We start from the raw sequence: 27,856 nt of genomic DNA, 5'->3' as shown, positions 1-27,856 counted from the left end.
TGGGGTCACAGAGGGTTCCATGCAGGGCCAGGGGGAGGGGTCTTCAGGGCTGCCCTCATGAGATGTCTGCGGTACTTGGGGTCCCAGCTGGACAGTGCTGGTGAGACTGCTAATTTGAGAGGCTGATCTCAGTTTAGGGCATCAGAGTTGGGGGAGTCTGGCAGAGGGGCAGTGGCTGGCCTCCCGCCTCCATCCAGGGTCCTGCTGTGCACAAGGGGTTGGCAGCAGTGTCCAGAGGCTGGTGTTGGGGGTCTGTCCCTCACTGCCCAGCTGAGGGCCTGGGCACGGGGTTGCGGATTTAGAGGGACTGACCGTGTGGCAGCTGTAAGGGGTGCTGGGGGTGGGTTCTGGGGCTCCCCCACCTGTCACATGGACCCTTAACTCGACACCTGCCCCACGTGGTTCGAGCACGTCAGCATGCTGGTCATCATGCTCAACTGCGTGACCCTGGGCATGTTCCGGCCCTGCGAGGACGTCGAGTGCCGCTCGGAGCGCTGCAGTATCCTGGAGGTGGGCGGGGCAAGTGGGGCAGGGCTGGCAGGGTGGGACTGGCCACAGGTGACCTGGGCTGGATGTGAGGGGTGCAGGCCCAGCTCTCAGGCCCCTCTCCTGCAGGCATTTGACGACTTCATCTTCGCCTTCTTTGCGGTGGAGATGGTCATCAAGATGATCGCCCTCGGGCTGTTCGGGCAGAAGTGCTACTTGGGCGATACATGGAACAGGCTGGATTTCTTCATCGTCATGGCGGGGTATGACCCTGCCCCACCACAGACCAGACTAGGACGGCCCCTGCGCCTGGCCAGGTCTGGCTGGGAGCCCTGCCCACCTCAGACCCCACAGCAGCCCCTGGGCCCCCCAGGAAGAGGATGGGGAGGTGTACTCAGGAGGTGCTGGGTCTCAGGGGTATCTGGATCTGGGGTTCTGGGGGGCAGGACACTTGTCCGGGCCTCCCTGTGCCAGCACCAGGGACAGCAGGACAGACACAGGGTGCATGGAGTGGCCTGTGAGTGGTGAGGAGCCACCAGTGGTAACGTAAGTTTATGCTTCCGCTGCCCTGGAGCCCAGTCAGGCTGGGTGTATGGTGTGGGGACCAGGCCTCTGGCATGTGCTCACCTGCCCTGGGCCTCCTGGCCTCAGCTGGCAGGGTGCCCTGGAGAGAGCCGTGTGCCCGCTGGCCTGACTCTGACCCCAGAGCACCTGTCGGCTGCCTGAGCCCCTGTTCCCTCTGCCCCGCTCCTAGCATGATGGAGTACTCTCTGGACGGACACAACGTGAGCCTCTCGGCCATCCGGACAGTGCGTGTGCTGCGGCCCCTTCGTGCCATCAACCGTGTGCCCAGTAAGTGACCCCCACACCCGGGCCTGGGACAGGTGTGTCCTGCCAGCCCTGATGAGAGCTTTTGAGGACCCACTGGGGCACAAAACCAGGAGGCCACACTGCCCGTATGGCATCTAGATGCTCTGGCCCCAGCCCAGACCCGTGTCGGGGTAGGGGAGGCTGGCCTCCTGCCACTCGCCATAGGAACCTGAGGATTTGCCACTGCTTTTCTGGGGAGGACAGAGCAACCCTTGACCGAGTTGGGGTGTGATGGGAAGTCAGTCTGTGTGGAGTCCCGACTCCTCACAGTGCTGCTGAGTGACAGGGGCCATTTTGAACCTCAGACTCCTCATCTGCACAACATTTGGGGTTGTGCCCGGGAGCTGTGCAGGACTTGGTTGCTCTCTTGTCTGGCCCACCCTGATTCTCAGGTCTGAGTTCTGCCAAAGGGTCTGGTGCTCAGGGAAGGGTGGAGTAGCTTCCAGGGGGTTATGTGGCTGCTCGTTTGGAATGTGGTCTGTCCGGACCCAGGTCATCTGCCCACATGGGGCTGTTCTGTGTGTTCAAAGTCTTCAAGGATGTGATCGAATTCAGCCGTTAATTTTCCTGGGGTTGTGTTGGGGTGGTACCCATGTGACTGTGAAGTGAGTATACACACGTGTATGTGGGTCTGTGTGTGCCGTGTAGGCGCGCATAGCCTTTTTGGCTGCCTGGCCTGGGTCCTGGTGGCCTCAGCACTGAAGTCTGGGTGGTCAGGGTGTGTCCTGCGTCCCCTCCAAGAAGTCACACCCCCCCAGCGTGGTCACTCCCTCCCTCCCTCTGGGGCTGTCAGCTCTGCCAAAGGGCAGGTGGGTGAGGTTTATGCTGTGAGACCCTTGGGCCTTCCTTCTACTTGCCACCCTATACCCTCAGGGATCAGACAGGGCTCAGATGCTATGTGATCCTGGGCAAGTACTGTACCTCTCTGAGCCTCAGTTTACCCGACTGTGAATGTGTTACTCCTCAAGGATGGCTGTGGGTTGAGGTGAGGTGTCACGCGTGGTTCTTGGCTCTGTGCCCAGCACCATCAGGCACTCAGTCCACTCACTTGGACACCCTTTCAGTGTGTGAAGTGACAATACAGCCCCTTTCACAATGCAGATCTTCATTTTTCAGACCAAATGCCTGCAGTGGCTAGAATTTGCTGCCAGCAGCTTGGCCTCGCTCTGGGGACATGCCCTGGTCCCAAACAGGGTGCCTCCCCAGACAGGACCATGTACCCTCACAGTGAGCCCCCAGTGGTCATGTTCAGGGCTGTGTCTCACTCTGGCTGCCTGGGGTCCACTCTGACCCTGGATCATATGTGGTCTTTTGAGCCGTCTCAAAGGTCAGGGTTGCTGTCTGGCCAGGGTGGTGCTCACTTTGTCCCTGATGAATCTTTCTCCCGGCCACTTCTGAAATTTCAGTGCTTCTCCCAGCTGTGATTCCCTACTGTGACCACAGGGGTCCCACCTCTGCCATCCAGCAGCTCCAGGGTGCTCTCCACGAGGCCCCCGGGCTCAGCCTCCTGGCCCAGGGCTCTGCCTGCACCCTTAAGTCAGCTCTTGCTTGTTTCCGGAAACAAGTCTTATCCTCGCTGAGGTCTGGGACGGGGGCAGGCCCGGGACCAAGGGGCGCATAGGGCTTGGCTGACCCACTCCCTCGAATAATCGGCATACACGCGGCCCATCGCACCCAGGAGCAAGAGCTTCAAAACTGCCTCTCAGAAGCCACTTCCTGCCCTGGGGTGCACATAGCCCCTGCTTCCCCTCCAGTGCAGGGCTCTACTCAACGTGATTCTCACAGAGAATGGAAAGAAACGCTGGTTCCCAAACCCAGTATTTGCTGCAAGACCCCCAGGCTGCTGCTCCCATGCAGGAGCCTGGGACTGCGGGACTCCTGGTCTGGTCACCCTGGGCGCCTGCCTGGATGCAGTGTGGTCCCATATGGCATTCACAAGGATCAGGGACCTCCCGCCCTGAGCCCCTCCAGGCCATGGCCTTGCTCCCCTCTGGGGTCTTACTGCAGATGTTTGTCCTTTGGGGCATGCTGGACTTGTGGGAGCCCAGCTCATGTCCCCCACAGAGGTGCTGATGTCCATCTGTGATTGGCAGAGGGCTCAGGGCTCCCAGGAGGGCCTGGGGCCTCAGGGATTCCCAGGAGGGCTCCTCTTCACTGACCGGCTGCCCTACCACCTGCAGGCATGAGAATCCTGGTCACACTGCTGCTGGACACGCTGCCCATGCTCGGGAACGTCCTCCTGCTCTGCTTTTTTGTGTTCTTCATCTTCGGCATCGTGGGTGTCCAGCTTTGGGCTGGCCTGCTGCGCAACCGCTGCTTCCTGGACAGCACCTTCGCCAGGTGCAGGGGCCCTGACCACCCTGCAGGACATGCCCCTAACCTGCTCTTCCCAGGGCCTGCCCCCAGAGGCTCCTCCTCTAGCAGCCTCCTCCCCCTCCAGGCCCCTCCCCTCCCCTAACAGGCTCCTCCCCCAACAGGCTCCTCCCCTCCAGGCCCTGTTTTCCCAGGGACACACCCTTCCTGGAGCAGCGCTAGCACTAGTGGGCTTGGGTCTGTCTCTGTCACTGTTTTTTATGTCTGTTTCTATCTTTGTCTGACTGTGTCTGTCTGTCCGTTTCTCTCTATCTCTCCATCTCTGTGCCTTCAGGAACAGCAACCTCAGCTTCCTGCGGCCATACTACCAGCCGGAGGAGGGTGAGGAAAACCCCTTCATCTGCTCCTCTCGCCGGGACAACGGCATGCAGAAGTGCTCGCACATCCCCAGCCGCCGCGAGCTGCGCGTGGAATGCACGCTGGGCTGGGAGGCCTATGGGCAGCCGCAGGCCGAGGGCGCGGGTGGCACAGGCCACCACACCTGTATCAACTGGAACCAGTACTACAATGTGTGCCGCTCGGGCGACTCCAACCCACACAACGGGGCCATCAGCTTCGACAACATTGGCTATGCCTGGATCGCCATCTTCCAGGTGGGCTCTGGGTCTCCCCTGCACTGGGCGCCCAGCATGCGGGGCCTGGGGGCTGGTGCCAGGCAGGCTAGGAGGGCCCGCCGCCCTCTCAGGGCCGTCCGTATGTCCAGCCGCCTGCCCCCCCAGGTGATCACGCTGGAGGGCTGGGTGGACATCATGTACTACGTCATGGATGCCCACTCCTTCTACAACTTCATCTATTTCATCCTGCTCATCATTGTAAGTGCAGGGGTGGAGTGGGATGCACGGGGTGAGGGGTATGGGGGCGCCCCCGCTTTGCGACAGCCCTGTCTCAGATCCCAAGCTCCTCCTCTGTTAGCGGCTGTCATCCTGTCCCCGGGGTCCAGCGAGATCCTACTTGTGCCCCTGGCACAGCGCCGTCTTGGCCTTTGCTGGCCCTCTTGGGTCCCTGCACTTGACTGAGCTATAGGGTGGGGCAGGGGCAGCAGAGACCCAGGGCCATCATGTCCAGGGCAGGTGGGTGGGGGCCCTTGATGGAGTTGGGGGGAGACTCTGTCCAGCCCCAGGAGGAGGTGGGCAGGGTTGGGAGGACAGAGAAGCCTGTGTGTGGGGGAAGGGGAGAGAGACCTCAGACAGCCCCTCAGGCCCTACCATGGCCAGGTGCTATCAGGAGGCTGCAGGAGAGTCAGGATCACCTGTTGGGATCACAGTCCCCCCACAGTATACATGGGCCCTCAGCACAGTTCTCCACAGTATAGGTGTTTCCCCCAGGCATGGCCCTCCACAGGGATTGTGGCCCCAGGGGTGGCCCTCACTTGGTTCTCTCAGTGGCCCCTGGTGCCTGGGGCAGGGTTTGCAAAGACCAGCAGTGAATTAAACCAGGCACCTGTCCCACCTTATCTCAGACCATAAATACAAACAGAGCAGAGTGTCACCCGGTGACCCTGCCACAGAGGACAGTGAAGCCATGGCGGCTGAGGAAGGCCTGACCTGGGCTGGAGGGTGTGGCTGGGGACAGAGCTGAAGGATGAGGGGACAAACCACACAGATGATGGGAAGGCGGGTCTCCCCACCTGTCCTGCAACTGTCTGCAAATAGGCAAGGAGCACCTACCCTGCACCACCCATCCCAAATGCTGGGGCTCAACATCAGATCAGCAAGGACCCTGCCCATCACAGGGTGTCCCCACTGCTGCCGGCTACCCTGGGGCCATATCCCGGGCCCCTAGAATGGGCAGTGCACAGTGGGGCTCAGTATTTTTCTCATCAGGAGCTTGATTGTTGTGTAGAAACCATAGCTGCTGTCCTGGTCTCCTGCCCTGCCCAATGCTGATGCCCAGGGCCGTGGGTCCCAGTGTCCCCGCTTCCCTGCCTCCCTGGGGCACTCGTCCAGTGAGCTCACTGCCTCCCGCCCACCACAGGTGGGTTCCTTCTTCATGATCAACCTGTGCCTAGTGGTGATCGCCACGCAGTTCTCGGAGACGAAGCAGCGGGAGAACCAGCTGATGCGGGAGCAGCGGGCCCGCTACCTGTCCAACGACAGCACGCTGGCCAGCTTCTCAGAGCCTGGCACCTGCTATGAGGAGCTCCTCCGGTACGTGGGCCATGTGTGCCGCAAGCTGAAGCGCCGTGGCCTCCGCCTCTATGCCCGCTGGCAGAGCCGCTGGCGCAAGAAGGTGGACCCCAGCGGCGTGCCGCATGGCCAGGGCGCTGGGTGGCGGCCACGGCGGGCGGGAGGGCGCGCCACCTCCATCCACCATCTCGTGTACCACCACCACCACCACCACCACCACCACTACCACTTCAGCCATGGCAGCCCACGCCGGCCAGGCTCCGAGCCAGGCGGCGGTGACACCAGGCTGGTGCGGGCTGGAGCACCTCCCTCGCCCGGGCATGGGCCCCCCGACGCTGAGTCAGTGCACAGCGTGTACCATGCAGACTGCCACGTGGAGGGGCCACAGGAGAGGGCCCGGGCGGCACATGCTGTGGCCACTGCCGCCGCCGGCCTCAAGCTGGCCACTGGGCTGGGCGCCATGAACTACCCCACCATCCTGCCCTCGGCCGCAGGCAGTGGCAAAGGTGGCCCCGGGCCCAAGGGGAAGCGTCCTGGTGGACCCCTGGGAGCCGGGGGGCACAGCCCACTGAGCCTGAGCAGCCCCGACCCCTGCGAGAAGATCCAGCATCTGGTCGGGGAGCACGGTAAGGACCTCACCCTGTGGGGAGCAGTGGGGAGTGGGGGACGGGCTCCTGGGACATCCCCACCTGTGTGCGAACTCTCGTGAGCTCAGCCTTCCTCCCTTGGAGCCCTGGATGAAGGGAAGAAGGGGGCGGGTCCTGGGCACCTCAGATGGGAGAAGGTGCCCCCCCACCTCCGTCCATCCTGTAGCCCTGAGCAACTGATGGCTCAGTGGTGAATGAGCGTTCACCACGTGGAAATGAGAATTCTGAAGCTAGCAAAAAAACCCTCGGGCTGTGCCCCATTGCCCACGCCTGGCCCTGAGAGGGACCACCTATCCATGGCCTGGTCATTTCTCAGGAGGAGTGGCCGGCCCCCTTTCTAGGTGGGGAGCCTGAGGCTGGGGCAGAGGGAAGGGAAAGCCGAGGTCACAGAGCTCCCAAAGCCCGAGGAGAGAGGGGCCGTGGTGCCACCCAGTATACTCGCTCCTCCCACCTGAGGTGCCGGCCTCACCCACCTGGGACGGGAAGGACACTGCGACCCCAGACAGTGGGGTCCCATGCAGACTGAGGCCCTCCCAGGTGGCATGCGTGGGCAGTAACCCTCGGGGTGCCTGGAGTGGGTAGAAGAGTGTGTGTCCTCACACAGTGACCGGGGTGTATCAAAATGCACATGCCTATAGTCCTGCACTGCCCACTGGGGCAGGTTGGCCCCGCAGGGCTCCTGGCTGTGGGGAGTCTAAGCCGCCGCCAGTGCAGTCACCTGGGCCCCAGAGACTCAGCCAGGCAGGCAGCACCGAGCAACGATGACTCCTGCGTATTGTGACCTGGAATGTTCAGTCACGTCATCCGTTTAACGTGACTGCTGGAAAGTGGCTCACGTCAGATTTCTGTGGATAGCATGGCCCCCTGGTGGATGAGCCTCTCTGCCTCTTTTTATCCTTGAGTGAACAGAGAGTACCTGTGCAGGGCGTGCATGTGCTCAGGTGTGAGTGCCCAGGCGTGGGCATGTGTGTCTGTGCATGTGCTCAGGTGTGTGCCTAGGTGTGTATGAATGTTCCCACATGTGCACATATACCCAGGTATGAGTGCCCAGGTGTGTGCATGTGTACGATGTGCATGTCTACACAGACACCATTCACCCCATGGCAGCCTGCTTGTGCACGTGGGTCCCGGGCGCCTGGTGTTGTAGCTGAGCGGCCTGAGGCTGCCCACATCCTTCTTCCTGCAGGACTGGGCCAGGCCCCCAGCCGTCTGTCAGGCCTGAGTGTGCCCTGCCCCCTGCCCAGCCCCCAGGCGGGCACGCTGACCTGTGAGCTGAGTAGCTGCCCGTACTGCACCAGCGCCCTGGAGGACCCCGAGCTGGAGTTCAGCGACTCAGACAGTGGAGACTCGGACAGCAACGGGGTCTACGAATTCACACGGGATGTGCGGCACGGGGACCGCCGTGACCCCATGCAGCCACCCCCAGCGGCGGACACGGCAGGCTCAGGAGGAACGCGGCGGAGGGCACAGCGGAGGGTGGTGACAGGCGAGCAGGGAGGGCTGGGCCACGTCTGGGCCTCCTTTAGCGGCAAGCTGTGCCGCATCGTGGACAGCAAGTACTTCAACCGCGGCATCATGGTAGCCATCCTTACCAACACGCTGAGCATGGGCATCGAGTACCATGAGCAGGTAGGCGGCCTGGTGCACCCTCCAGAGGTGAAGTGGGCCTGAATGGACAGCCCTCGGAGCGACCCCCGGGGAGCACGTTCCTCGTGTGTCTCCTTGAAACTTCAGTCTCTTACAGGGCCCCACAGAGGGGTTTCTGGGGGTTGGGGAACAGGGATGGCATTAGAGCTGAATGTCAGCTGTTGTGGCAGTTTTTATCAGCCACTCAGCGAACGCTCATGCTTCTCCTTGGCTGGGCCTCTGCTGAGTGGTGAACGGAGAAACCGTGGCTCCCGCCTGGAGGTCCTCCTGTCTGGGGTGGGGGTTTGAAATCACAATCCCAGAGGCAGCAGGGGGCCGAGGGTGCTCATGAGGCCACCCAGTGCTCTTCTTAGGATGGGACTCCCACAGCCCAGCTCTCACAGAGAGAGGCCCCTCCTTACATGAGCCAGACCTTCTGGCTGTGCCCACTGGGATGCCCCTGGGTGGCCAGGAGAGGCCAGTGGTATGGAATGGCCCACAGAGGAGGAATTGTTGGGGTGGCGCCTGGCCCCCCAGTAGCCCCTGCCCAGGACTGGGGCCTCGCCAGGGAGGAGCAGCAGCTGGGTCCAGCAGGGAGAGGGCGTTCACTCTGGGGACCGAGTCCAGTTCACTTTTTTTTTTTTTGGCTGCATTGGATCTTCATTGCTGCATGCGGGCTTTTTTCTCTGGTTGCGGCGAGCAGGGGCTACTCTTCGTTGTGGTGCGCGGTCTTCTCGTTGCAGTGGCTTCTTTTGTTGTGGAGCATGGGCTCTACGGACACGGGCTCCAGTAGTTGTGGCTCGCGGGCTCTAGAGCACAGGCTCAGTAGTTGTGGCACACGGGCTTAGTTGCTCCGCGGCATATGGGATCATCCCGGACCAGGGCTTGAACCCATGTCCCCTGCACTGGCAGGCGGATTCTTAACCACTGCACCACGAGGGAAGCCCTGAGGCCAGTTCACTTTTAATGACCAAGTCGCCTTTCTCGTTTTCCATCCTCTGGGCTTTTCAAGTCACTTAAGTTATGTTCTTTCATCCTGGAGCAATTCAGGGAAGATGCCAGCAGTGTTAGCCTCCAGCAGCCCCGGCAGGGAGGTTCTCTTTGTGAGGGTGAGACCTAGGCAGGGACAGCAGCAGGCTGGAGGGAATCCCCGGCAGGGAGGAGCCTCTGCACACACACATGTATACACACACGCACGTGCACACACGCACATATGCAAGGTTTACCTGTGCAGATGTGGACATGTGTACAGACGTGCACATGTGGGAGGCTCTGTGCACATGCACAGCACATGCAGGTACATGCAAACTCACATGTGCACACAAACAGGCCACACACTGGCACACAAACATACCAGCATTTACACTGGTGCAGGTGTGCACACACACAGGCGGGCCAGCACATCCCCAGTAAGAGAGGGACCTCTGGGGCCTTCTGCTGACAGGGAAGGATGTGCAAGGCCACCAGGGATCACGGCAGCTCTTGGGACATATCAACTGTGTGCCCTGCACCCTGTGCATCCACATGCCCACCCTGGAACCCTGAGGCAGATGCTCCAGCCCCTTTTCCCATGGCCTGTGCTTGTGGGGTCTGGGGAAGTCTCTGGAGCCCTGTTTCTCAGACATGATGGTAGGAAGGTCAGGCAGGGCCTGGGGAGGACCAGGGACAGTCAGGGTAGGAGGGCCAGGCAGATTGGGGTCCAACTGGAGGGGACATTGCTGGGGTCCTTGTTTTCTCCTCCAGACAGCAGCCAGTTGGGCTCCTTCTGAGATGCTGCCACAGCCCCTTGGCCCCTTGATGCAGACTTACCTGCTCCTAGTTCAGTGGCACTGGGAGCCGTGGGTGGGCCCTGATGATGTCTCCGCTGCCCGCAGCCTGACGAGCTCACCAACGCCCTGGAGATCAGCAACATCGTGTTCACGAGCATGTTTGCCCTGGAGATGCTGCTGAAGCTGCTGGCCTGCGGTCCACTGGGCTACATCCGGAATCCCTACAACATCTTCGATGGCATCATCGTGGTCATCAGGTGGGTCCCCACCTCCTCGGAGCCCACAGGGGCCGGGGAGGCTCCAGTGTCAGGTGACAGCCCCCCACACATAGCAGAGCCCCGGCCAGCAGGAGAGTCCCTGCCAGCAGCATTTCATGGGATGGGATGCCTTGGGGCAGGATCCCCGCCCCTCCCCACAAGCACTGTCGGGTATACACAGATAGGTCAGCTGCATCTCAGGTGAAAGTTTGTAGAATCTAGTGGAGCTGTTCCCTGCAGGAACAGAGTGGGCACTCAGTGGCCCTTCAGCCTCACAGCCGGACTCCACTTAGGGCTCAGAACCTTCGAGGAAGGCCAGCTTGCCTGAGGGGTGCTGCTGCAGCAAAATCAACACAGAAATGAATTGGAGAATCTGGGGGATTCCCTTCCCCAGGAGAAAGCAGGGCCCTCAGGAGACAAGGGATCCCCCACCCTAACAAGAATAGACAAGCCAAGCACAGCTTGAAAGGCATAGGACCAGGAAAGGCCCTCAATTGAGAAGCTTCTGATTGGGCAGCTTCTGGGGGTCGGGCAGCCAGCAGGACAGCAGCTGATGAGGAGGCTTCAGAGATGTCACCACCATCCCTCAGCCCTGTCGATGCCTGGATGCAGCTGAACCTGCTCCCAGAAAGGGGTTGAGTGAAGGCCACGGTGGCTCCCGGGCTGGTGTTCCTGCTTCTGGGAAGAGGGTGTCGCAAGGTCAGGGCGGGCCCAGGGATGCGCGGCCAGAGAAGAGGCCCTTCTGAGCCTCGGCCCGCCCACAGCGTGTGGGAGATCATCGGGCAGGCAGACGGCGGGCTGTCGGTGTTGCGGACCTTCCGGCTGCTGCGGGTACTCAAGTTGGTGCGCTTCATGCCCGCGCTGCGGCGCCAGCTGGTGGTACTCATGAAGACCATGGATAACGTGGCCACTTTCTGCATGCTGCTCATGCTCTTCATCTTCATCTTCAGGTGGGAACACCCAGTGGGGGTCATCCTGCCCCCTGTGGCTGCGAGGGAAAGGCCTGGGGCCCTGAGCACATGCCTGCCCAGAGGGGAGGCCCATCCCACCATGCTGGCCCCGTGCTCTGGCTTTGGGCCCGGGGTGCCAGGAGCCTCAAAGCGGCAGCAGAAACTCAGTCACTGGTTCCTTTCAACAGGACTGACTGGGCACCTTCTATGCCAGGCACCGGCATACTGGGCTCTGCTCCCACGGCTCATAGCTGAATGGGGTGATGGGACCAGCCCCCAGATGGATGGATCGGGGATTGTGCCCCCCCAAAAAAGCCAAGAATGAGGGAGGCAGAGAAGGGGCGGGGCAGCCAGGCTGGAGTTCCTTGCTTCAGCTGCTGTTCGCTGAGCCCTTGCAAACAGGCCCAGGGCCTCAGGCCTTGGGGAGGGAGCTAGGGCAGAGGGCAGCCCCAGGTAGGCTGGGCGAGACAGGCACCTCAGGTCCTGGCTGCTGCCTGAAGCCAGAGTGGCCTCTGGTTGTCCCCTCCTATTCCTGGCCTTGGTCTTCCCACCTATACAACGGAAACAACTCGGCCGTGGGCACTTGGGAGGCCCCTGCAAATCAGAAAGCTGGGTGTCCAGGGGCAGATGTAGAGGAACAGCTGCTGGGTGTGGAAGTGACCGGGCAGCACCCCCCATATCCCCCAACCTGTGCCCACTCCCCCGCACTCACCGCACCCATCTGCCGCCCTTAGCATCCTCGGAATGCACCTCTTTGGCTGCAAATTCAGCCTGAAAACAGACACTGGAGACACGGTCCCTGACAGGAAGAACTTTGACTCCCTGCTGTGGGCCATCGTTACCGTGTTCCAGGTAAAGCCAGGTGGGGCCGTCCCCTCATGTACGTGGTAGTCCCTGGAGAGCTACAGCCCTGCTCAGAACAGCCCCAGAGCTGGCTGAGGCCTGTCCAAGGCCACAGTGAGTGACGAGCTGTGAACAGCAGCAGGGACATTGATCCTGGCCCCTGGGGCGGTGGACCTGGTCTCACTTGTCCAGAGCTCCTTCTGGTCCTAAGGGCCTGTCAGCATTTCTACAGCCAGGACCACCATCCTGGCACCCCCTCAGCCCCCATGTTGGGCCCACTCTGCCCCACCACCCCTTTCCCCCAGATCCTCACCCAGGAAGACTGGAACGTTGTCCTCTACAACGGCATGGCCTCCACCTCCTCCTGGGCTGCCCTCTACTTCGTGGCCCTCATGACCTTTGGCAACTACGTGCTCTTCAACCTGCTGGTGGCCATCCTTGTGGAGGGCTTCCAGGCGGAGGTGAGGGGGGCTTCCAGGGGAGGCAGTGGGAGCCAGGCACCTTGGGCAGACCAGCATGGAGAGAACTCCGTCCTCCACCCGCTGGGCCCTTCCGTCCACACCCGCCCCCGTGCTGGTCTGGCCTTCCTGTAGGGGGGTTCCACCTGAGGGGAGCCTCACGTGTACTGTGTGCTCCGTGGGCACAGGGCGATGCCACCAGGTCCGACACAGATGAAGACAAGACCTCCACCCACTTGGAGGAGGACTTGGACAAGTTCAGAGACCTCAGGGCCACAGGTACGCATGCAAGTGAGGGGGCGGGGCAGGGACAGGATGGAGGGGGCGCTGCCTGCCTATCTGGGCACAGCTGGGACTCCTGTGGGTGGATCCTGGGCGGGCAGATTATCCTTCCTGGGAGCCCTGCAGGCTCAAGCGGCCTCCTCCCCCCACCCAGAGATGAAGATGTACTCGCTGGCGGTGACCCCCAACGGGCACCTGGAGGGCCAGGCCAGCCTGCCCCCTCCCCTCATCATGCGCACGGCAGCCACACCCATGCCCACCCCCAAGAGCTCCCCACACCTGGACGCGGGCCCTGGCCTCCTGGACTCACGACGTGGCAGCAGCAGCTCCGTGGACCCCCAGCTGGGGGACCAGAAGTCTCTGGTAGGGATGGTCCCCTGCCCTGGCCTCAGGCTACCTTCAGGCTCCACCCACCCAGTTCCTTAGGCCTTCCCCAGAGATGAGTGAGGGTCCCGCACAACCCTCCCAGTCATACCCCAGGAATCCCTTGGCCCTGAGTGCTTTGTTTTCTATAAATGGAGCCAGAAGCTGCCGTTTTTACGGGAGGAATGTGAACAGGTGAGTAGACTGTCAGGCTGGAAGTTTATCTTCCAATTTGTAATCATAGATAAAAGCTGACAAAGCGCACAGCGTACAAGAAGGGGAAAACAGAGAAGGATGGCAAAAAGGTGTAAAAAACAGTATGTGTGGGGGCTTCACTGGTGGCGCAGTGGTTAAGAATCCTCCTGCCGATGTAGGGGACACGGGTTCAAGCCTTGGTCCGGGAAGATCCCACATGCCGCGGAGCAACTAAGCCCATGCGCCCCAACTACTGAGCCTGTGCTCTAGAGCCTGCGAGCCACAACTACTGAGCCTGTATATATTCTGCAACAAGAGAAGCCACTGCAATGAGAAGCCCGCGCGCCACAAGGAAGAGTAGTCCCCACTCACTGCAACTAGAGAAAGACTGCGCGCAGCAATGAAGACCCAGCCCAGCCAAAAATAAAACAAACAAACAAACAAAAATACAGAAAAACCTGAGGATGTGAAGCAGGTGACAGAAGCCGGGCAGAGGGTTCCGTGCATCACGACCAACAGCACTCTGTGGAGCTGGAGCCCACAGGGTCTTTCCAGACAAACCCAGAAAACACCGTCCCCAGCAGACACAGCCAGAGCCAGCATCTGGGCTTCTTAGAAGGGCCCGGGAGGGGTGGGCAGAGCAGGACAAGCCAGCTGTGGAGAGAAAGCACGGGGATATGAACCTGGAGGAAAGTCCAGGCAAATCCTCAAGGCAGGACGATCGTGTGTTGGTAAGAGAAAAGGTGCAGGGCTGAGCCTTGGGTGGGCCGAGTGATCTAGCAACAAGGTGCATCACAGCCAGGCTGCTAGGAGTCGCTGGGAGGAGGACAGGGGCTGTTGAGCAAGGATTCCAGCTCAGCTCCTGCTGGACCCCTGAGGTGAAAACGATGAAGGGCAAAGAGGGTAGGCACAGCAAAGGTGAAGTCCCCGGACCACAGTCCAGTTTACCTCCTGGATAAGCAGTGCCCGGCTTCTCTTTGCAAGTCCAGAGTCTGCCAGCTAGAAACTGATGTGGGGCCCCTCCCCAGAGATCCAGTTCAGCTGCTCGGTAGCATCTGAGGATGCCTGGTCCGTGGCTGGTCCCAGGCCTGCTGATAACCTTCGCCCACCCTCTGGTCCTTGAGCAGGCCCGGGAGGCCCACTCAGTGCTCTTGACGCTTTCTGGCTGTCTCTCCAGCTAGCTGTTGACCCACTGTGCGCCACAGGTGCCCCACTGAAGGTTCAGTGCCGCTAGTGTCTCTCCTTAGCAGGGCTGTCCACTCGTTAAAGGAGATGATCCATGTACAGATGTCACCCACGGGTGTCAATGGTGATGCCACTGGATGTGAAAGGTCCCTGTGCCAGGTGCCCTGAGGCCAGGATGTTTGGGGGTAACTTGTGGGGGGGTGTCTGACCTGCTCACTCCTGCCCCCTCCCCGCAGTCCAGCCTCCGCAGCTCGCCCTGCACCCACTGGGGCCCCAACAGTGCCTGGAGCAGCCGGCGCTCCAGCTGGAACAGCCTGGGCCGCGCACCTAGCCTCAAGCGCCGGAGCCAGTGCGGGGAGCGTGAGTCGCTGCTGTCCGGCGAGGGCAAGGGCAGTGGCAGCACGGACGAGGAGGCTGAGGACAGCAGGCCTGGTGTGGGAGCCTCGCCAGGCACATGTGCCACACTGCTGCGACGCTCCGAGTCCCTGGATCACCGCAGCACGCTCGACCTGCGGCCCCTGCGGCCGGCCACCCTGCTGCCCACCAAGCTCCACGACTGCAACGGGCTGGCTCTGCCCAGCGAGTTCTTCCTGCGCATCGACAGCCACAAGGAGGACCCGGCCGAGTTTGACGATGATGTGGAGGATGTGAGTGGTGGTGGGCCTCACGTCAGCCCCTCGCCTCCCCCTGTCATGGGCTGGTTTCCTAGGTGGGGACTCGGGAGCAGCGTTCATGGGAGGCCTTTAGGACGGGGGAGGGAAGCAGGAAAAGCTGGGCAGGAGCTGATCCGGCTGGTGTGGCCTCAGCTGATCCACAGGGAGCTCTGGAGTGGGATTCGCCCCAGGGTCAGCCTCACCTCCAGCTGAGGGCTTGTTCTGAGCTGGAGTCGGTCAGCCAGTGAGAGTCCCATGGGAGGAGAGGGGAAGAGAGCAGAACCACCTTCTCAGCTAGGCACTTCTGCTGCCCTGGACGGTTCTGCTGGGAGGCCCACCTGGGCAGGGATCTGAGATTGGCCACTTACGGGCACCCCCCTGGACTCCCAGTGTAGATCCCTCACCCAGTGCCCGGGTGGGTGGACAGGGCTGAGCCTGAAGGCAGGAGAGGCTGGGGACTGGCCAGTCTGGGAGGGGCCCTGAGGACCCACCCCCCTCCCCAGAGCTGCTGCTCCCGGCTGCAGAAAGTGCTGGAGCCCTACAAGCCCGAGTGCTGTCGGAGCCGCGAGCCCTGGGCCCTGTACCTCTTCTCCCCACAGAACAGGTATGAGGCACACCTGGGAGAAACCTGGGAAAGCCGACCCCTCCCTCTGGGCCCCTGCATCCCTACCACTTGGTGAGCGCTGTGCTCCTCCTCTGGGACCTTGGGGATGGGAAGCAAGGGCTTGGCCGGGGCTGTCCCTGAACCCCCACCCCCGGCCCCCAGGTTCCGCATCTCCTGCCAGAAGATCATTGCTCACAAGATGTTCGATCACATTGTCCTGGTCTTCATCTTCCTCAACTGCATCACAATCGCCCTTGAGAGGCCCGACATTGACCCCGGCAGCACTGTGAGGCGCCCTCCTTGCCTGGGAGGGGTGGGGTCCCACCGTTGCGGCTGGCCCATCCCATTGTCCTGTCCCCTACAGGAGCGCGTCTTCCTCAGCATCTCCAACTATATCTTCACGGCGATCTTCGTGGCCGAGATGATGGTGAAGGTACAGGGTGTCCAGGGGAGCCCAGGCGACTGTCCGTCCGGCTTCACAGCCCTGCCCAGTGGCCCCACCCTGGCCCCACCCTGGCCCCATGTGCAGCGCACATGTCCACCAGCCCCTCCTCTGCACCCACCAGGTGGTGGCCCTGGGCCTGGTCTCTGGTGAGCATGCCTACCTGCAGAGCAGCTGGAACATACTGGATGGGCTGCTGGTCTTGGTGTCCCTGGTTGACATCATCGTGGCCATGGCGTCGGCCGGTGGTGCCAAGATCCTGGGCATCCTGCGTGTGCTGCGCCTGCTACGCACACTGCGACCCCTGAGGTAGACTGGGCCATGGGGCAGGGCCTGAATCAGGGATCCAGGCAGGGCTGGGGAAGGATGGGGTGGAGTTTGGGGAAGGGAAGGGTATGAATGGGCGGGGCTGTGGCTGGATGGGGTAGGGCCAGAGGGTGGGGTGGAACCAGAGGGTGGGGCAGAGCTGGGGTGGGAAAGGGCCTGGGGCCAGCAGGGGGTGGGGTCTTTGCAGCGCTGGGGCCTTCTGTCTGGTGGCAGCTCCCTTGGGTGGGCTCAACAGCGTGTTTCTTGTTTCTTCTGCTCCTCGTCCAGGGTCATCAGCCGTGCCCCAGGCCTCAAGCTGGTGGTGGAGACTCTGATATCGTCACTTAGGCCCATCGGAAACATTGTCCTCATCTGCTGCGCCTTCTTCATCATCTTCGGCATCCTAGGGGTGCAGGTGCGTGGCCCTGCTTGTCTGTGGGACGGTGGTCTGTGGTCAGCAGCAGCATAACGGCCCTGGGAGGGCCAAGGCCCAAGCAGGCAGCAAGGGAGACATTGCTCTCTATCCGGCTGCTCTGGGAGGCCCCGTGGGGGTGGGTCTGGAGCGTGGGAGTGCAAAGCGTGGCCCTCTGGATGACTGCCCGCCCTGGTCAGCTCTTCAAGGGGAAGTTTTACTACTGTGAGGGTGCCGACACCAGGAACATCTCCACTAAAGCCGAGTGCTGGGCTGCGCACTACCGCTGGGTGCGACGCAAGTACAACTTTGACAACCTGGGCCAGGTGGGCAGGGCTCGGGGGTGGGGTGGGAGTCGGGATGGGGGGCAAGCCTGGCGGGGGTGACCTCACCTAACCTCGTCCTTATCTGTAAGGTGGGAGCGGCATGGCGGGTCTGTGAGTCGTGGGTGGGTCTGCTGTGTGTGGGGCTGTGGTAGGGGGTGTGGTCCTTTGGGGCATCTCCCCAGCAGGAGGCCACGTCCAGAAGTAACCACCTTGCTCTGGCCTTGCAGGCGCTGATGTCCCTGTTCGTGCTCTCATCCAAGGATGGCTGGGTGAACATCATGTACGACGGGCTGGACGCCGTGGGCATAGACCAACAGGTGCGGTAGGCGGTGGGCAGTCCTGCTCCTCTAAGCAGACGTTTCTTCTCTTGTCCTTTGGTCATCTCAGGGAATGTCCCCCGAGAGGCCGCCTTTGGCCTCTGAGAACTTCTGGAGAGTTCCACGTCAGGGGCCAGAGCTACCCTGCAGGCAGGGGCCGTGCCCGGGAGGGGCGCCCTCGTGGGCAGGCACCCATGTGTCACTCCTGTGCCGCAGCCGGTGCCCAACCACAACCCCTGGATGCTGCTCTACTTCATCTCCTTCCTGCTCATCGTCAGCTTCTTTGTGCTCAACATGTTCGTGGGCGTTGTGGTAGAGAACTTCCACAAGTGCCGGCAGCACCAGGAGGCCGAGGAGGCACGGCGGCGGGAAGAGAAACGGCAGCGGCGCCTGGAGAGGAAACGCAGGAGTAAGGCGCTCCCGGTGGCGGTGGCGGGTCGGTACCTGCGCGTCACCTCAGCCTTTTCCACCTACTTGAGCCCTCCCTTTTCACCTGTGGGAGGGTGGCTGGGGACCGGGGGACTAGGGGACCAGCCAAGGGGCGGCTCTGAGACCTGGCTGCTGCTGGCCTAAGCCCATGTCTCCCTCATGCTCGGCACAGGGCTGCGCAGGCAGCACCCAGGCAGCAGCTCAGCAGCCTGGCCCCGGAGCCCCCTACCTGGCCCCAGTCCCCTTGCCCCACCTGCAACTCCGGCCTCACCAAGTGGCTCTGCACGCTTGCCCTTTTTGCCCTCAGAAAAGAATGGCTGCAGCAGGAGACAGGGTCCCTTCCCAGGAGGCACAGGGGATGGATGAGACCCCAGTTCCACCCCCCACCACCGCAGGGGCAGGTTCACCCCATGAGTTTTCACGCCACAGTGGGGGGAGCAAGCAGAGCCATCCAAGACAGAGAGAGGGTCTTAGAAAACCCCACCCAGCTGGGGAGCAAAGAGGGCCTCTTCCAGGAGGGGCTGCTGAGCTGCCCGCCCACCCCGTGGAGTCTCCTGGTCCCACCCACCGCGGCCAGCTCAGACCATCTCCTTGTCTTTCCAGGCACTTTCCCCAACCCAGGTACCTGCCCCTGCCTTGCATGCCTTAACCCCCACTTCTGCCGGCCACTGCACAGGGCTTCGGACTGGCCTGACCTCCATCCCTCTGCCACTGCCACAGGGAAGGGTGGACATCGCAGGCGGGTGCCAAGCCCACTGGGGTCCACCGCAGGGTGGACACGGGACGGCTGGGGTGGGCGCCAGGTGCCAGTGGGAGGAAGGGTTGCTGGCTCGCCTGCCTGGTGTCCACGCTGCTGCCTTCAAGCTCGTGTGTGTTCCTCTGCCCGGCCTGCATGCTTGACTGCTTCTCTGCTGCACTCTGGGGTGCCTGCCGGCTGGTGGCTACTCCATATCCTCAGTGCTGGCCTGGCCCAACTGGTCACTGGCCACTTTGGCTGCAAGAGCTGAGCCAAGCTTTCTAGTGACCGCATGCCAGACCAAGGAGCATGCAGGCCCCAGGGAGGGGTCAGTTCCCGTCGGCCCCCGCTCTCCTTGGTCCCTGCCCATGGGGTTCTGTGGCTGAGGTGGGTCCCCTATGCAGTGGTTAGCAGCTATGCCCTCACCCAGTGGGAACTCAGTGGGCACTGATCTGCCCTAAAGAATTACAGCAGGTGGAGCATTTAGTGCAGACAGACCTGCTGGGAGATACACAACCTCCCCCTGCCACCCAGGTCATGGCCATCAACTTCAGATGGACCGGAGGGCAGGCAGACTCCAGGCAGCTGACAGTTGCCCACTGGCCTCCTGGAGCACAGGGAGTGGAGGGGCTCTGGGCCTGGGGGCCAGAAGGCAGCACATGCCCAGCCTGGAAAATGTGGGTGTGGTAGGCCACCCTGCCCTGCCCCCCAAGAAAGCTCCCATCTGCCCACCCTTCATCACTGAGGTGTCTCTGAACCCTGATGCCAGCTCAGGAGAGTAGATCACACAGGCTCTGGTTTGGGAGCTCCCGGCAGGGCGGGGTTTGGGCAGGGCCCCCAAGGCAGGGTGCAGGTGGGGTCTCAGCTTCCAGGCCCACTCCTGGGGTCTGCCCTGGGGCTGGGGCCCTCTTGGTGGAGTAGGTCGGTGGGCAACCTGCCCCTAAGGCCCATCTGTCCCTGAGGCCCACGTCTGAGCCTGGACCCTCCCCCAGCACCTCTACCCTCCAGCCCCTGGGAGGCAGCCCTCCCACCCCACCCCACGACCCCCTCACCGGGGCCCTCTTCCCACAGAGGCCCAGCGCCGGCCCTACTATGCGGACTACTCACCCACACGTCGCTCCATTCACTCTCTATGCACCAGCCACTATCTGGACCTCTTCATCACCTTCATCATTGGCGTCAACGTCATCACCATGTCCATGGAGCACTACAACCAGCCCAAGGTGGGGTTTGCTGCCTGGATACTCCACCCACCCTGCCTCCAGGCCTGCAGCGGGGAGGGCCACGGGTGGGGTCCATTGCTCAGCGAGGTGGTGCTACCCTAAGAACTGGGGGCCCCAGGTCTGCAGCAGTGCCTGAGCCCTCACCGGGGTTTATGGGGTACATGGATGCGTGGCTGGAACAAAGGGTCCTCCTTCATTTAAAACCAGTGGAAACTCCCAGGGCACACCTGCCCCAAGGGCCTCCCCAGCCCCATGAGAAGTTCCATCCAAAATGCTGGCTAAGGGAGTGTCCCCAAGTCCAGCTTCCCAGACTGTGGATTTCACAGTCCAGGCAAGACCAGACTGAGAGACGGAGATGTCCTCCGATCGCATCGCCACCATTTCATTAAAGACGGGGACGCCCCCTTCTCCTAGAACAGCAGAGAGCCTCTGACTCTCTGGCTGAAGCTGAGCCTGTCCGGTGGGCTGGCCCCTGCCCTGGGCTGTGGGTGGCTCTGGTCCAGGCAGGGCCAGCAGTCTGGGCTCCGAGGGGCAGGTTCCCCCACCTGAGAGTTGTCCACAGAATGCTGCGAGGGTAAATTCAGGCAGCCCTCCCCAGCCTAGCACAGACCTGCATCCAGTAATAGCTGAAACCTGTCCCATATCTGAGGAGGCACCCAGCTCAGCAGAGGAGAGAGATGGAGCAGGGTGGACAGGGCACGGGTGCGGGGTTGGGGGGGCATCCAGTGCCGCAAGGGGGCAGGCGGATGGGTGGGAAGGGGCAGCTGGGCAGGGAGCCTGACACTCAGGAGCCTGACACTCCGTCCCCAGTCTCTGGACGAGGCACTCAAGTACTGCAATTATGTGTTCACCATCGTCTTCGTCTTTGAGGCTGTGCTGAAGCTGGTGGCGTTTGGGTTCCGGAGGTTTTTCAAGGACAGGTGTGTGGAGCAGGGGCAGGAAAGAGCCGTGGCCTGAGGCCTGCAGAGGTGACGGTGCTGAGTAGAGGTGCAAGATGCCCTGTGGTGACACCAGGACATTCCCAGGGGACAGGGAAGGGACTCCTGGTGCTCTGAAGGGCTGGGGGTGCTGGGGAAGAGGCAGTGGCCAGCACTAAATCATGCCTGCTCGCCCGGCCCAGGTGGAACCAGCTGGACCTGGCCATCGTCCTGCTGTCCATCATGGGCATCACACTGGAGGAGATAGAGATGAACGCGGCGCTGCCCATCAACCCCACCATCATCCGCATCATGCGTGTGCTCCGCATTGCCCGCGGTAGGCCACCCGCCTGTCCCACCAGAGTCTCCGGGCTATCAGGAGGGCCGGTAGACAGGGCTCAGGTGTCCACCTACCCCGTGTCGTTCCTTACCCCACCCTGGTGGATTATGCTGGTGACGGGAAGTGGGGGGACGGGTGGTCCAGGTCTGGCCAGCCAGGAGAGAGGGTCAGACCAGCCCCACCCCCTCCGCACTAATGCTTGGCTCCCGGCCCTAGTGCTGAAGCTGCTCAAGATGGCCACGGGTATGCGGGCCCTGCTGGACACAGTGGTTCAGGCGCTGCCCCAGGTAGGTCGGCAGCTCGGGGGCTGGGCCTGGGCCTGGCTTCCCTGCTCCCAGGGTGGGCATCACAGACGCCCCCAAGAGGACAAGGCTGCAGGGAGGGCCTCACTCACTATCAGTCAGCACTCATTCACGTGGTCGTCCCATCTCGCGGCAGCTGCGGTTACCAACCCCCCTCCCTGCCGGGTGCAAGGAGTAACTGAGCTGCTGTGCTGTGCTGTGAGAGGGCCGTGCTGCCTGCCTTCCGGGCCTCAATCTAGTCTCTGTGGGGAAGACCAGTGACCAGTGCCCATATCCCCCAGTGCAGTTCTGGATGCAGTGGGCTGAGGGCAGAGCCTGTGGCAAAGGTGTGCTTGTCGAGTTGGGAGGACCACACCCAGGGCTCAGGTGTTGGCCAAAGGCCTCTCTCCTCTGGAGCTAGTTCAGGCCCTGCGTCCTCGCGTCCTGTGCCCAACAGCCACCACACTGATCCTTTGTGGTCTCTTGAGCTGAAAGTCTTATTGCCCCATCTGTGCAGTATTCAGTCCCTCTGCCAGTCCACCTGACCAGCCATCCATCCACATGTCCCTCTGGCCCGTGGATCTAGCCCTCTCAACTAGCCTTCCAGCTACCCAGCCACCCACACATCTGTCTATCCATTCAGACAGCTGTCTGTCTACCCATCTACCAGCTGTCCAGCATCCAGCCCTCTTGGCCAGCTGTCTGTCCACCAGCCCAGCATGTTTCTATTCACCCAGCTGCCTCCCCAGCTGCCCACTAACCCCCCAGCCCTCCATGCCCTCCATCTTCAGCCAGCCCCCACTGGTCCCCTTAGCAACATTCCTCAGCCCTGAGTTATACTCAGCGCTCCTTGGAGCCTGCCCAGTGTCTGTGGGAGTGACGGGAAGGGGTGGGGGGTGGAGGATGGGAAACCCGGGCCTGGCCACGCCCCAGTGCCATGCCTCTGGGGGCCGGAGCAGGTGCTGGAGAAGAGGGGGAGCAGCCACATTCGGGTCAGGGAGGCATGTGAGGGTGCCCCTGCGCTGCCGCCCCCCGCCCCCCCGTAGCCCAGAGTTAGCATGAGCAGGCGCTGGGAGGGTGTGCAGCAAGTTCACAGAAGAGCCTCTGGCAGGGCTCAGGCCAGACCTCACTGTCTGCAGAGCAGCCTTCACCTTGCGGTGGGGAGGCTGGAGGCAGGCCCTGCACAGAGTCCACCAGAGCCCTCGGGAGGCCTCCCAGGTTCTGGGGAGCAGAGGAGCTGGAGGCAGCACCCTGGGTGCAGGGTGGGCATGAGGAGCCCAGCAGAGGGGCCTTGGGCACCAGGCAGGACAGGGAGCCCTGGAGGCCACAGGAGCTCCGAGGCCAAGAGGGATGGATTAAGAACAGGGCTCAAGGCAGTCCTCAGGAACTTGATCCCCTGCTGGGCGGGTCTTAGGTAAAGGGGGTGGGGTGGGACTGAGGCCCCACTGACCTCATTCTGCTTCTCTCCTATGTAGGTAGGGAACCTCGGCCTGCTTTTCATGCTCCTGTTTTTTATCTATGCTGCCCTGGGAGTGGAGCTGTTTGGGAGGCTCGGTGAGTTCAGCCGTGCCGTGGCCCACACTCCAGACACGGGGTCCCGGAAGGCACAGCATCACGCATGAGCACACAGCCCGCAGATGGCTCCGGGTGCTGGCCAGGCTGAGGCCCTGGCCCCTGCTCCTGTCAGCCCTTCACCGTGAGGTGACCATGTACTTGGCACATGCAGAAGTGCTGTGGCAGATGCATGACGTGCACACAGACACGCACATGTGTTCATACCCAGGCCAGGAGGACAGAGCTGCACGAGTGTGAGTGCAGGTGCCCACACGCAGGTGTAACCTGAACTCCACCTGGTCCCCAGGGGACATGCTGCAGCAAGTCCTTAATTGTCACCAAGGATTTCCTCAGACCCCCAGGCGTGAGGCTCTGGCTAGTCCAGGCAGGGGCCCGTGGGGACCTTTCGTGGCAGCCCAGACCCTGTGGGAGCCCCCTCCCCTTTGGGTGTCACTGAAGGCTCAGTAGGTTCCAGGGTCTGCCCAGAGGGGACTCCTCAGACCCAGCAGCTAGTGCCCCGCATCCTGGATCTGGGCCGCCTCATTCCCAGGGCAGCCCTGTTACTCCTCAGAACAGAAAGGGAGCATGCTGATGCAGAGCTGGGCCTGTGCTGAAGGCACCCACCTGCCAGGGCCCCTGAGCTGTGCCACCACCCTGCATCCCAGAGGAGCATGCCTTTCTCCCTGTGGGAGGGCAGGGCCTGTGTGCAGACTGGCCCCGACAGGTGGGCTGACCAGGTCCCTCCCGGCAGAGTGCAGTGAGGACAACCCCTGCGAGGGCCTGAGCAGACACGCCACCTTCTCCAACTTTGGCATGGCCTTTCTCACACTGTTTCGCGTGTCCACGGGGGACAACTGGAACGGGATCATGAAGGTACCGGCCCACGCGGTGGGCGGGGCGGTGGGAGTCCACGAGAGGCCCCGCAGATGGAGGTGGGAGCCTGCCCACCGCCCTCCGCCCGCAGGACACGCTGCGGGAGTGCGCCCGTGAGGACAAGCACTGCCTTAGCTACCTGCCGGCCATCTCGCCCATCTACTTCGTCACCTTCGTGCTGGTGGCCCAGTTCGTGCTGGTCAACGTGGTGGTGGCCGTGCTCATGAAGCACCTGGAGGAGAGCAACAAGGAGGCCCGCGAGGACGCTGAGCTGGACGCGGAGGTCGAGCTGGAGATGGCGCAGGGGCCCCCCGCCCACCCCAGGCCCACGGCCCCGCCGAGCCCGGGCGCCTCGCTGGACCCCCCCAGCCTGCTGGTCGTGCGCAAGGTGTCTGTGTCCAGGATGCTCTCACTGCCCAACGACAGCTACATGTTCCGGCCCGTGGCGCCCGCTGCGGCCGCTCATCCCCACCCTCTGCAGGAGGTGGAGATGGAGACCTACTCGGGCACCTCAGGAACCTCGGGTACAGCCCCGTGCGGAGACAGCCAGGACCTGGGCGGGCGGGGCCAGCCAGGGCTGCCAGGGGCAGGGGTGGGGCCAGCTTCGGATGCACATTTCAGGCACCTTCTTGCCCCAGGCCCGGTCACCACCCACTTGCCGCCTGTGGAATCCTGCCCACCCCTCCAGGTCCCTTCGGCCGTGTCCTCCCCAGCCAGGGACGGCGACACCCACCGTGCCCTGACCCCTCTGGGTGCAGCCCGCTCCCCTAGTCTCAGCTGGCTGCTCTGCACGCAGGTAGGAGGAGACTTCCGGTCCTCAGCTGAGGCCTGGGGGCTCTGTGGGGGTTCCCTCCCCATTTGAGTGACAGGGACATTGGGGAAGTAGGCACTGTGTCCCTGGAGCCTGTGATGATGGCACCTGGCCATGGGGACCCGTGTCCCCTCAGGCAGCCTTGCCCTCCCCCAGGCCCCCCCAGCAACCTTTCCTGTGGGCCTGAATGTACCCACAGACCACTCTCACCTGGGACTTCGTCCCCTCTCCCTTCCTCCCTCCTTGAGGTGTCAAGCTGGGCTGGTGGTGCCAGAGTCAGGCAGTGGTTGCAGCGTGGCTCTGTGCCCCATCGGGTCTCCAGAGGCCCATGGCAGATTCTGCCCATGGAAGCTTGGGCTCCAGCCCTCTGCTCTTCACAGCCCCTCCCCAGCATGACCAGTGTTGGTGGGGGCCCCTACACTAGGGCTGGGGGACAGTGCTTCCACACCAGTGTCTTGCAGCCCCATCTCACCCCGGCCCATAGCCTTGGGGGTCACGAGGTCATCCTGGCCTGGGGTCAGGGGACGGGTCCCTGTTGCCTGGGCTCTGGCTGGTCTCATATGACTCCATGTCTTTGCAGGAGGTAGTCTGCACAGAGTCCCTAGAAGGGCAGGTCGATGGTCCCAGGGACAGCAGCCCGGGCTGGGGAGAGCCTGGTGGGAAGACCCCTGTGAGGCAGGCGCCTCTGGGGCCCTCCTTGCGGTCCCCGCCCCGTTCCCCGCAGCCCACCAGCATCCGCATCTGCAAGTACACATTTGGACAGAACTGCATCTCCAGCTGGCCACCGGCCCTGGGTGCAGAGGAGGCTGAGGCCCCAGACCCGGCTGACGAGGAGGTCAGCCACATCACCAGCTCTGCCCACAGCCCCTCGGCCTCACCTGCTGCCCACAGGGGGGTGGGCGGTGAGCCAGACCTGTACAGGTTCTACAGTGTCAATGCCCAGGGCTTCCTGGACCAGCCTGGCCAAGCGGACGAGCAGAGGCGGCCCTCCGTGGAGCAGGGCTGTGGGGACAGCCGCCCAGAGGCCGGGGAGGTGAAGACCCGGGCCCTGGAGGCCGAGCTGGCCCTGGGGGCACGCAGGAAGAAGAAGATGAGCCCCCCCTGCATCTCCATAGAGCCCCCCGCGGAGGACGAGGGTGCGGCCCGGGCCCCTGCAGCGGAGGGCGGTAACACCACCCTGCGGCGGAGAACCCCATCCTGTGAGGCTGTGCCCCACAGGGACCCGCTGGAGCCCACAGACAGTGCGGGGTTGGACACTGCTGCCAAGGGGGAATGGCGGGTCCAGCTCCCCTGCCGCACGGAACACCTGACCATCCCGAACTTTGCCTTTGAGCCGCTGGACGTGGGGGGCCCCAGGGGGGACCTGTTCTTGGATGGTGGCCATGGTGTCGCCCCAGAACCCAGACCTTCCTCCTCAGGCATCACGGCACCTCCCGAGCCCCAGCAGATGGAGCCTCCAGTGGCCTCGGGAGACCCCCCAGAGGAGGGGCAGGGGCTGCACCTCCCAGTCCCTGAGAGCCCACTGAAGAAAGGGTCCACCCCAGTCCTGGGTGACAGTGTGGACAAGCCCTTGTAGCTCGGGGTGCAGTGCCCACAGGCTTTGGCACTGGGGTTGGGGTGCACCTGGCAGGGTGGTGGCCCAGGCAGGGCTACGTGTGGACCCTGGGTCCGGCCCCACTGAGGGCAAAGGTGCCAGAAGGATGTCAGCCCAGGGAGAAGGAGGCAGATGCTATTGTGGGCAAAGTGGAGCAGGGGGATCCCACAGCCCGAAGCCTCAATTCGTTTGGGATTTCCGAGTTTGCTGCCATGGTCCCAGGCCATACCAGTGGCCTGGTCAGCAGTCCCGTAACGAGAGCTGTGTCCAAGGGACAAGGACCAGAGAACACCAAGAGGAGAAAGGCAGAGGCCACCTAGCAGAGCGCCATTCTCACATGCGCTTATTTTTATACATGCTTAGGGCCGTTTGTGCTCTCCAGCTTCATCCCCAAGGCCACCGTGGTCACGCTTCACGTTGCTCACCGTCTGAGTTCTCATCCATTTCTCCACCACTCATTGCTGTCTCATCCCCCCTCCATACCCACTGCCCACCGTTCTGTTCCCCTCAGCATTCCAGAGAATGCCCTTGACTCTGGTCTCTGGGAAACAGCTGGTCACCAGGGAGTGGGGACCATGCAATAAGACCCTCACTGCCTGTGGGGCTTGGGCCGAGAGTTTCCGCTGATGCCCCCTTGTTTCATTTTGTTTCTTTTATAAATTCAGGTTAAACATTTGCAATAATCCGATGCAGAAAACTCGGCTTCTCAAGCCAAGGGGAGGGGAGGGGGGCAAAGCAGAGTGGAATAAATATTAACTTATTTAAGAAATGAGTTGGATTTCCACCGTCAGAATTGGTCCCTCATGTGGGTAGGTGGCAAGCCCGTGGCCTTGGTGAGGGCCAACCTGGGTGATGCCTCCACCACCAGCAGCGGTACGGGGCTCCACAAAGCCCTCCTGCAGGCTTCCCCCACCACTTGGGCAGATTGCAGATAGAAAACCCTCCTTGCCTGGAAAAGTAGAGCTTGTTTTGGCAGCCAGAACCATGTATCATTCACACACTGGAGAAACGGGGTCTGATCCAATTAGGAACAAGTTTCTGCCAGGGCTCCCAGCAGGAATGGGTGCTCTGGGAGCAGGGGGCGGGCCCCGGTGGGAGCACTTCCCAGCTGGGCAGTCACCTGGGGTTGCAGGGGCCACCCCTCTCTCTGCTGTCTCCCTACCTGAAGGCTCTGACTCTAGACCCACCTCACGCCCTGCTGGCCTCTCGGCCGCAGCCCTAGTGCACAGACCCCCCACCCACCCCTTCCCCGCGAGAGCAGGTACAGAAGGGGGCCGGGTCAGGATAGAAGTTGTGATCCTCCACAAGTTCGCAGACCGTGGCTGTGAACACAATGAGGGGCTGTGCCCAACGCAGAGCTGGCTTCAGGATCGGGTCCAAACCTTTCTCTACACGGAGCAAAGCAGGAGCCCAGCGACACGGACGGCAGGCCTCCTGACCCACTTCAGCCGCCTCTGGGTTGGTCTAGGTGGTGGGAGGTGCCATCCAGGGCTCTACCTGGCTGAGGCCGGGGCCTATTTGCTCTGACCCGGTTGGGCAGCGAGTTCCCAGCATAGGACCCAGGGCTGCAGCCAGCCCCTCCCTCACTCCCCACCTGACCAGCCCCTC

General features: G+C 62.3%; 1 protein-coding gene across 9 annotated transcripts; it reads left to right on the top strand.

The window, feature by feature from the left end:
• Positions 1 to 25: 25 nt before the first annotated feature.
• CACNA1H (calcium voltage-gated channel subunit alpha1 H) lies at positions 26 to 27,020 on the top strand. 9 transcript variants are annotated; one of them, XM_067014252.1, is made up of 33 exons: positions 28 to 510; positions 616 to 749; positions 1,241 to 1,338; positions 3,537 to 3,696; positions 4,004 to 4,322; positions 4,449 to 4,541; positions 5,704 to 6,481; positions 7,689 to 8,131; positions 10,003 to 10,154; positions 10,919 to 11,104; positions 11,839 to 11,956; positions 12,253 to 12,408; positions 12,594 to 12,684; positions 12,842 to 13,050; positions 14,667 to 15,077; positions 15,587 to 15,687; positions 15,850 to 15,973; positions 16,052 to 16,120; positions 16,254 to 16,438; positions 16,724 to 16,850; positions 17,048 to 17,173; positions 17,401 to 17,490; positions 17,707 to 17,899; positions 18,523 to 18,540; positions 19,727 to 19,878; positions 20,689 to 20,798; positions 20,999 to 21,132; positions 21,352 to 21,422; positions 22,892 to 22,970; positions 23,722 to 23,843; positions 23,935 to 24,367; positions 24,482 to 24,639; positions 25,235 to 27,020. In XM_067014252.1, the coding sequence occupies exons 1-33, from the start codon at positions 418 to 420 to the stop codon at positions 26,228 to 26,230; spliced, it is 6,729 nt and encodes a 2,242-aa protein (XP_066870353.1). In that variant the 5' UTR covers positions 28 to 417; the 3' UTR covers positions 26,231 to 27,020. The 9 variants fall into 9 exon arrangements, with proteins under 9 accessions (XP_066870356.1, XP_066870353.1, XP_058894436.1 ...); XM_059038453.2 differs by having other exon boundaries at positions 21,352 to 21,426; positions 22,896 to 22,970; XM_067014251.1 differs by having other exon boundaries at positions 17,707 to 17,926.
• The last annotated feature ends 836 nt before the right edge of the window (positions 27,021 to 27,856 follow it).

The sequence above is a fragment of the Kogia breviceps genome, chromosome 14 (assembly GCF_026419965.1).
Source record: "Kogia breviceps isolate mKogBre1 chromosome 14, mKogBre1 haplotype 1, whole genome shotgun sequence".
In the NCBI taxonomy this organism is placed as follows: Eukaryota; Metazoa; Chordata; class Mammalia; order Artiodactyla; family Physeteridae; genus Kogia; species Kogia breviceps.
Note: the sequence above shows the minus strand (reverse complement) of the source record. Positions and strands in the feature narration are given on the sequence as shown.